The sequence below is a fragment of the Echinops telfairi genome, unplaced genomic scaffold (genome assembly GCF_000313985.2).
Source record: "Echinops telfairi isolate 266 unplaced genomic scaffold, ASM31398v2 ScPeMD7_7424;HRSCAF=8462, whole genome shotgun sequence".
Lineage (NCBI taxonomy): Eukaryota > Metazoa > Chordata > Mammalia > Afrosoricida > Tenrecidae > Echinops > Echinops telfairi.
This window is the reverse complement of record NW_022111324.1, coordinates 77192245-77201091: the sequence shown is the minus strand read 5'-3', so window position 1 is coordinate 77201091 and position 8847 is coordinate 77192245. Positions and strand designations below refer to the sequence as shown.

Below are 8847 nucleotides of genomic sequence, written 5' to 3'. Positions count from 1 at the left end.
CCTTCAAGCTTTTAAGACCCCAGACGCTATATCTTTTGATAGCCGGGCACCATCAGCTTTCTTCACCACATTTGCTTATTCACCCGCTTTGTTATCAGGGTATTTTTAAAAGTTCATAAAAAGTGGGAAATAAAGATAAGAAAATCTTTCCATGAACTTTTAGAAGGTCCTTCATACAAGTAAAACATATTTTTATTATATTATCATCATTTCCTTGAGCTAGATCAATTTACAAATTAAAGGGGCATTCCCAAATTATTTATCCTCTTTCCATATCTTCTCACTTCATATGTATCTAGTTACACTCCTTACTCTCATTTGTGTGAGACAGAAGCCCAGCCTTTATCTTCCATGTGACCTCAGTTTTAATTCAGAAGATATTAAAGATGCAAGAGTTGGAAAAGGGGGCCTGGAGGCTGAATGTGGCCCTTAGTGTGTTTTTCTTGGCCAGAAATGAAGCAGGAGAGAAGATGGGAAGAGGCTGGGAAAGAAAATAGAGGAGCAAAAAATAACTTTAAAATTTTTTAGAGAATATAAACCGTCTAGGTTGGACATAAGCCGACTGTCCTCCACTGACCCCATCACAGATTTTGTCAGTTGTTTGACTTCTAAAGGCAATAATTCTCACATCTAGTCCAACCTTTTCATTGGGAGATGGCATTGGAATCCAAGAATAGTTCACCTAAGGCCCCATAGATGGTTAAGAACAACAAGCCAACAAAGGTTGTAGTGACTTGGCTGTTAGTCTTAACCTCTCTCCTTGGACTGCATTGAATTTCTTCCTCTCAATCAAATTCTTAAAACACCAAAATACTGAATGAAAAGGGGGAACCAGAACATAAAATATAAAAATAAATTACATATTCTTGTCATATTACATGTTTATTTCATTTTCCTTTGTGTCCACCCTTGAAAGGTAGATAGGAACTAGATAAACAGGTTATTTGTACATGAGGATAAGAGAAAAATTATTGTTACAAAATCATAGAAGCCTTTATTCAACAAAAATATCAAAATGTGAAACTATTTGTTTCTTGACATAAACTCCATCTAGGTTTACACACTTCTTGAAGTAGTGTTTCCATCTCTCTAATCCTTCCCCTTAGATTTATTCCTTGTAAAAATAGCAGTTTGGACATCTTCAAGGGACTCCAATCCTGCTCTGTTTAAATGTTCTTTGATTCTTATGTTGCTTTGTTTTGCTAAGCCTTGTTTTTGTGTTTATTATTGTCTCTGAATGTCCATCTAGATAAGATAGGTGAGAACAACAATCTGGAGAAAACAATAAGACCAAATGTCCTGGAGGGACATAGGAGAAGGATGGTGGGGAAAGGAAGTGGGTGCTAACAAACCCAGGGACAAGAGAACAACAAGTGATCTAAAATCGATGGTGAGGAGGGCATAGGATGCCTGGTAGGACTTGGTCAAGGGCAATGTCACCGAGAGGAATTACTGAAACCCGAATGAAGGCTGAACATGATAGTGGGACAAGAGGAAAGTAGAAGGACATACAGGAAAAAACTAGGAGGCAAAGGCCATTTATAGAGGTCTAAATACAGGCATCTACATATGTAAATATATTTATATATAATGATAGGGAAATAGATCTATGTACATATATTTATATGTTAAGTATCAAGGTAACAGATGGACATTGGGCTTCTACTCAAGTACTCCCTCAACACAAGAACACTTTTGTTCTAATAATCTGGTATTCCATGATGCTCACCTTCCCAACACGATCGCTGAAGACAAAATGAGTGCATAAGCAAATGTGGTGCCTGGCTATCAAAATATATAGCATCTGGGGTCTTAAAGACTTGAAGATAAATAAGCAGCCATCTAGCTGAGAATCAGCAAAGTCTACATGGAAGAAGCACACCAGCATGTGTGATCATGAGGTATCAATAGGATCAGGTATCAGGCATCAAAGACCCAGAACAAAAAAACACATAAATGTGAATGATGGGGAGTGCAGAGTGGAGACCCAAAGCCCCTCTGTAGACAATTGGACATCTCCTTACAGAAGAGTCACAAGGAAGAGATGAGCCAGTCAGGGTGCAGTATAGCACCGATGAAACATACAACTTTCTTCTAGTTCTTTAATGCTTCCTCCCCTCCTCCCCCGACTATCATGATCCCAAATCTACCTTACAAATCTGGCTAGACCAGAGCATGTACACAGGTACAGATAAGAGCTGGAAACACAGGGAATCCAGGACAGATGAACCCCTCGGGGCCAATAATGAGAGTACCAGGAGAGGAAGGGGAAGATGGGGGGAGAAAGGGAGAACTGATCACAATGATCGACATATAACCCCCTCCTTGGAAGAGACAACAGAAAAATGGGTGAAGGGAGACACTGGTCAGTGTAAGACATGAAAAAATAATTATTTATAAATTATCAAGGGTTTCTGAAAGAGGGAGGGTAGGAAAAAATTGAGGAGCTGCTACCAAGGGCTCAAGCAGAAAGAAAGTGTTTTTAAAATGATGATGGCAACAAATACACGAATGTGCTTGATATAATGGATGTATTTGTGGATTGTGATAAGGCCCCAATGAAATGACTTAAAAATAAATAAATAAATGTTCTTTGAATGAAGAGAAGAGCGAGTCTGGAGTTGGTGAGATCAGGTGCTTAAGGGTTTTTGGGGTACGGTTTTCCAATGCAACGGCATAGGACAGCCCTACCCTCAAATAAAAGGATAAGATACATTGATGTGATGGGGGGAGGAAATCCCTCAGGACAATTTTCCTGGCCTTTTTCTCACTAATGCTTTTTAAATTTCTTAAAACTTCTTCCTAATACACCACCATCATCTTTCTGTGTCCTTCAAGGAAATCTTGTGACCACTTTGGAATTTCAAAAAGCAGTTGCCATTATTACCTTCTATGCTAACCTCTGACTTGAATGTAACTGACCCAGCCAATCCCCTTCGAAGTCACTGTTTTGATTAGACCCTGTTTTTTTGAAGGCACCCCAATGAAGCTAAGACAAGTGTATTACTGAAAGAAGTTTTCTGTAATAGTGGTCACAGAGACATATTTAAGCATATTTTGCTTTGAATAGACCTTTGCAAGTATGAACTAGAAAACTTACAGAAATACTTTTTGACCTACCCTTGCACATGATTGTGTCACACTGAATTGCTTTTCTATGACCTTTTCTAGCCATAATGTTGTAACCTCCACAAAATGATTAGTAGGAACATGCAGTTAAGTTGTAAAGAAACCTAACTAGGGATTGGCCAGTTTTGCCATTTTACGAGGCTCTAACTGAGCAGAACTACACTCATTACCACCAAGAAGAGATGGAAGCAGCCTACATCCTTTGTACCCAGAGTATCTGCACTACGAGCTACCGAGATCCAAGAAATGTAGAGATCTGTGACACTAGAGCCAGTGAAAAGTGTTGACAAGCACAGTAGAATCCAGTGGCAGAGAAATGGCATCAACACATCCAGGAGATAGCTGTGGCATGCTTCCCAGCCTACTGAGAGAGGCAGCCACAGAATGTGTCAATCCATAAAGTAAGCTTTCTTACGTTTAAGTTTTCCTAGGAATCAGCCTAGGGTTGTTGATCTTTATTCTCCACCCTGTTTGTGAAGTGAGAGGAGGTCAGATGCCACCAGCACTCCATTTTTACAAGGTATATTTTTGGTAAAATGGTATTCATCCCTAATACTGCAGCAATTAATTGGGGCATTGCCTATCTAATAATGTCATATCCCCACATTCAAGTCTATAGAACTTAAAAATAGATCCTGGATTGCCTGTTATTTTTGCTTTTCTAATCCTTTGTTATCCTGGAAGCACGTGCCGTACATACTCGTTTTTGTACATTTGTAAGTACGTACCACAAAAAATGCATTAAAAATGTGCTGAAAAACTCAGCTTATACATGAGTATATATGGTAGTTTATTTAATACTGTATGACCTTTTTATAATGGTGAATTTAATTAGAGCAGGGACATTTGCTATATTTTCCTGTTACTAAAATAGTTCTTAGCCATTCTGTGCTCCCGAAAGTATAAACTCACCCATTGTTCTGGAGTTGATTCCACCTTATAGAGGGTTCCTTAGACTATCAATCTTTATAGGAGCAGAGCAGTTAGTGAGCTAGAGGAACCTACCTTGCGTGAGCAACCCAGTGCCTAACCCCCTGTGCCACCAGGATTCTTTTTAATATAACTGCAAACTTATATTTAAAGTAAAGCAATAAGAAAATCTATAAAAATGGAGAACTTATCATGGAAAATTGTTTAGTATATTGCATAAATGAACATAAATGAAGGAAATGAATCATCTTTACCCGTAGTTATTTACTAACACAGGAGTAACTTGTGAGGGGAGACCAAGGACATTTATTAATGTTTAAGTATGAAGGAGCCGGGTGGCGTAGTGGCTATGAGTAGTCTGCGATCCATGGTATCTGCAAATTGAAACCATCCGCAGCTCAGTAGGAGAAAGACTGCGTTTTTCTCCTCCTATAAACAATTACAGGCTCAGAAACCCACACAGGAGTCACTATGAGTCAGCCAGGGCAGTGAGTTTAGTGAATTTTTAAAGAATGAAGTAGGCGAGACACTTGGAGAAGTAATGGTGATTGCACAAAACCAAATAAACCAACAAAACCCAAAGCAATATAAGATGAATGAACTCTAAAATGGTATTCCAGCTGATTGCACTCGTCTACTATAATCCTTAAATTATTAAGCTTACCCCCCAACTACCAGGACCCCAATTTTGCCTTGCAGACCTGGTTAGACCAGATGATGCACCGCGGTACAGATGGGAATTGGAAATGCAGGGAATCTAGGACAGAGGAACCTCTCAGGACCAGGGGTGACAGTGGTGATACCAGGAGGGAAAGGGGATGTAGTAAGGGGGAATGGATCACAGGGAGCCACATATAACCTCCTCTCTGGGGGACGGGCGGCAGAAGGGTGGGTGAAGGGAGACGCCAGACAGTTTAATATAAGATACAATAATAATTTATAAATTATTAAGGGTGCATGGGGGAGAGGGGAGGAGGAAGGGAAGGGGAGGGGGAAAAAAAAAAAGGAAAATGAGTGGATTCTGGGAACCCAAGAGGCAAGCGAATTTTGGGAATAATGAGGGCAACAAATGTATAGATGTGCTTTACACAATTGATCTATGTATTGTGATGAATTGTATGAGCCCCAATAAATTGATTAAAAAAATTATTAAGCTTAACAGTCAAAATAATTGTCATATATCAAACAACTCCATCCTTTGCTTACGTGGGAATGCAAATTTTGATTTGGTGGTTCAAACTCATACATCAACACTTTAGAAGAAATGGCTGGCGATTTGTTTCTACAGCGATGACAGACAAGAAAGCTTCTGTAGTGATCACAGCAAGAAAGGTGAAGAAAAGAGTTGTGCTGTCGCGGGGTGCCAAGAACAGGAATAGTCTCAAAGGCAACAGGTTATTCCTTAACGTGTGGTAGTTTGCATTCATACAGTGAACTTGGAATTGTGCTTAAGTTCAATGTTAGTTATGTTTTGCTTCCTTCCAGAAGTCATTAGATAGATGAACAAAAACTAAAATGATTTTAAATAAATAATAAATCCTAAACACCTATGGAAAAATCAGATTTAATTTCTTGAAAAACTGTTAAAACTAGGAGTTAAGAATCTAAAGAAATGTTATTTTCTATGTCTTTATGTTTGCATTTGGTTATGCTTTTACTATTATCACAATTAAAAAAAGGACTTCAAAAGTTATTATATCTGAAAGAAAATTATTTACTCTATCATTACTGAATGCAGTACCACTAGTATTAAACATATTACTACAACATGAATTTACAATGAACTCCTTTACTACATACATCAAAATACCTAGTATTAAATAGTTTATCTGCTTAAAGGTTCAAAATAAGGTTAAAGGTATTAAAGAGATACTTATAATGGAAAGCAAAACATGTTACTAACCTTAGAAATTAAACGTAAGTACTTACTGAGCATAGTACTTTTCTTACTTTCAATGAAAATTTGTAAGTGGTTATTTATCTAACAGCTTTGAAAACATCATTAAACCATGTCTTTTACTCCCATACTTTGACTAATGAGAATGTTGACTATAACACTGTTGTCATATGTAAATATAAGTAATAGCCTTTTAAGGTCTAGACTCGAGTCACTAGAAAACAAACTTTATAATTTCTTGGAAAATCTTTACTTTTTTGTCAGTTTTTCCCCAAGCATTGATTTTTACCTTTATTTTGTTATAAAGATCTGTTATTATTTTATTATTTTTCTCCCTGATTAGCCAGAGACTATACTGGGAAAGAGACAGTGCTTATCCTTCACTGTGTTCCAGCATCTTCTATGCCAAATACATAGTAGACACCAAGCTAAAATAAGTTGACATTAAAAAAAGTTGATGTTCTAAATGGCTGAAATCATAAACTATCCATTATGAAAATGGAAAATAGTCTCATGTAACAGGGTACATTTTCTTTCATGAAAATATTTATTTACCTCATGAAGATGTCTCATGTAAAATAGTTTTTACTATAAGTGACTGTGGAAAAACAGGTATGAAAATCTCCACCTTACATGGATTATTTCATTTGTTTCTTACAAGAAATTCAACCCTCCACTTATAGCAAAAACTGTCCTCTCTAGGGTTATATATGTTGTCCAAGATGGCAGAGCCACTGACTAAAAGTATGGCAATCACCCACTGAAAAAATGTATCACGAATATCTGAATTGAATAAGGTTTTGATAATAGTGACTATGATTTGGGTTAATAAAGAAAAATATATGCAAGTATAGACTTGAAGGAAAGCAGGAATACATTCAATCGCTGGATTGGTCAGTAAACAGCTGTGTGGCCTTTAGCATGTAATTTAACCTCTCTTAACCTCGATTTTTCTGGGTGTGAAATAGGAATAATTGAAAGGTTTGAAGTTTTAAATGAGCAAATGTGGGTTGCTAACTGCAAGTCCGTAGCTCAAATCCATCAGGCCCATATTGACAGACATATGAGGCTGTCTATTCTTGTAAAGATTTATAATCTCAGAAAGCCTATATAGGGTCGTTATGCGTCCGAATTGACAAGCTGGTAGTGGGTTTAGTTTTAGTCATGTGTGCAGATAAATGGAAGCTATTTCGATTAAAATAGTTATTAACTTCCCCTCTCTACTATCACTTTCATTCCACTTTATTGGGTGTGTGAAAAGTGAGAATCATAACCAAATTGGTTTAAAAAGCAAAGTATGTGAACTGGACAAAAGATGTATAAAGCTGTCCATGAGTTTCTGCTGACAGTGGTTGAGAAAAATGCCCAAGAGCACAGAGCTGGTACAGGTTACCATGAGAATCAAAGCAAGCGCTTCCGCTTAACCGTCATAAAAAAATCCAAATATTTCCGCCTTCCTTAAAGATGCGAGCAATATCCATCTTCCTCCGACGCAGCCAGGCTGGGGCCAAACTAAGGTGTCAGGACCGCACTTGGTCAGCTCCCACCCACTAGGACCTGGGAACCAAGGGGCTGGGGTGCAGTGGTTCGGGGTAACTCACCCCGGAGACTCCGCTGATATTGCCCTAGAATCTCCTCCAGGGCACAGTTCCCTGGGGACTTCTCCATGCAGGGACCCGGGGCCCAGAGATGGGAGCTACGTGGGGATGAGCCCAGAGTGCTCCCCTCCGAGAACAGGCCTAAAGCCTGGAGCGCGCCCGCTGCTTCCTGCCTCTTCTGTCACTGGGGAGCCTGGAACCCAGGACGGAGTTCTTTAAGGTGGACGCAGGGAGTGGTAGTCTAAAGGTCCTGAGCCTCCAGCCACGACACATTAAGAGGCCTCCCCAATACACTACAATTCCCAGAGGGCACCGCGACGAAACTTCAGTGGTTCGGTTGCCAGAGCCTGTTGCCAAGAAACTGCTTGGAGGACCCGCCTTTTTCTTCTAGTCCAGCCCGCTTCATCCCGCCTTCATCTTTCCATCTGGATCACTGCAGTAAAGCGCTCTGAAGGCTTCGGGTCTTCAAAATGTGCTCATACACAACTGATTCCTCAAACTTCTAAAGGACTTAGCTGACAAGTTCCGGATTCGGTTTCAGTTGTGAAATCTGTCACAATGGTCAAACAAGTTCTCAAGGAAAAACAGCTCTAAACCTTCCGAACACCCTTGAGGGTCTATATTGTGAGGTGGCCAACAATATAAACCCGAGCGCGCCAGGCGAGTGGCCCTCCCGCTGGACTTGGCGCACTGCCCTCTGGGAATTGTAGTCCTCGTTGGTTGCGGTTCCGCGAATGCCGGAGACCTCTTTATTGTTCAAGTTGGTTTGGGGGCACGCCTGCGCAGTGGGCGGCTGAAAAGGCGTGTGGGTGAGACGCTCTGCACAACCCCCTTTCATTGTCTGTTCTTGGCGTCTGCGCAGTCCGAGATTGTCGGGGCCGGGCTGGGAGAGGGGACGCGCATCGGCCCGTCGCCCTTTCCCCAGGCGCCTGCGCACTAGGCGGCCGCTCTCTGCCGTTACCGCTATGTGTGGGGCGTGTGTGGAATAACGTTATTGCCCGGCGGAGCCTAGAGGCCCGGAGCTCGACCGCGGCGGCAGCGACGAGGACGACGGCAGGAAGGGGTGAGGACGGCGTGCGACAGACTCACGGGACGCGACGCACCCTGCCTCTCCCGTCTGGTCCCTCTCCCCACGGTGAGGGGTAAGTTGATGCACTGGGGCTGCTCTGGTCCGGCGCTGCAGATGTCGCCGCCGCCGCCGCTTCTTCATGTCCTCTTCCTGCGAGGTCTTCGGGTTTGCAAATGGGCCGGGGGTGCGGGGCCGGGCGGCGAAGGGGGCGCATCCCGGATGCT

At 41.2% G+C, this 8847-nt stretch overlaps 2 protein-coding genes across 11 annotated transcripts in view; one reads left to right on the top strand and one right to left on the bottom strand.

Moving 5' to 3' along the window:
* The window catches only part of SDCCAG8 (SHH signaling and ciliogenesis regulator SDCCAG8), a 282359-nt gene extending 274649 nt beyond the window's left edge, over positions 1-7710 (bottom strand). For both annotated transcript variants that reach the window (XM_013003961.3, XM_045298104.1), the window contains exon 1: positions 7558-7710. In XM_013003961.3, the coding sequence (XP_012859415.3) occupies positions 7558-7624 (67 nt within the window). In that variant the 5' untranslated portion in view covers positions 7625-7710. The remainder of the gene's footprint in view (positions 1-7557) is intronic.
* An 810-nt stretch (positions 7711-8520) lies between these two features.
* CEP170 (centrosomal protein 170) overlaps positions 8521-8847 on the top strand; it is a 166335-nt gene continuing 166008 nt past the window's right edge. For all 9 annotated transcript variants that reach the window (XM_045297872.1, XM_045297871.1, XM_045297869.1 and 6 more), the window contains exon 1: positions 8521-8696. The gene's annotated coding sequence lies outside the window, so the exon portion shown is untranslated. The remainder of the gene's footprint in view (positions 8697-8847) is intronic.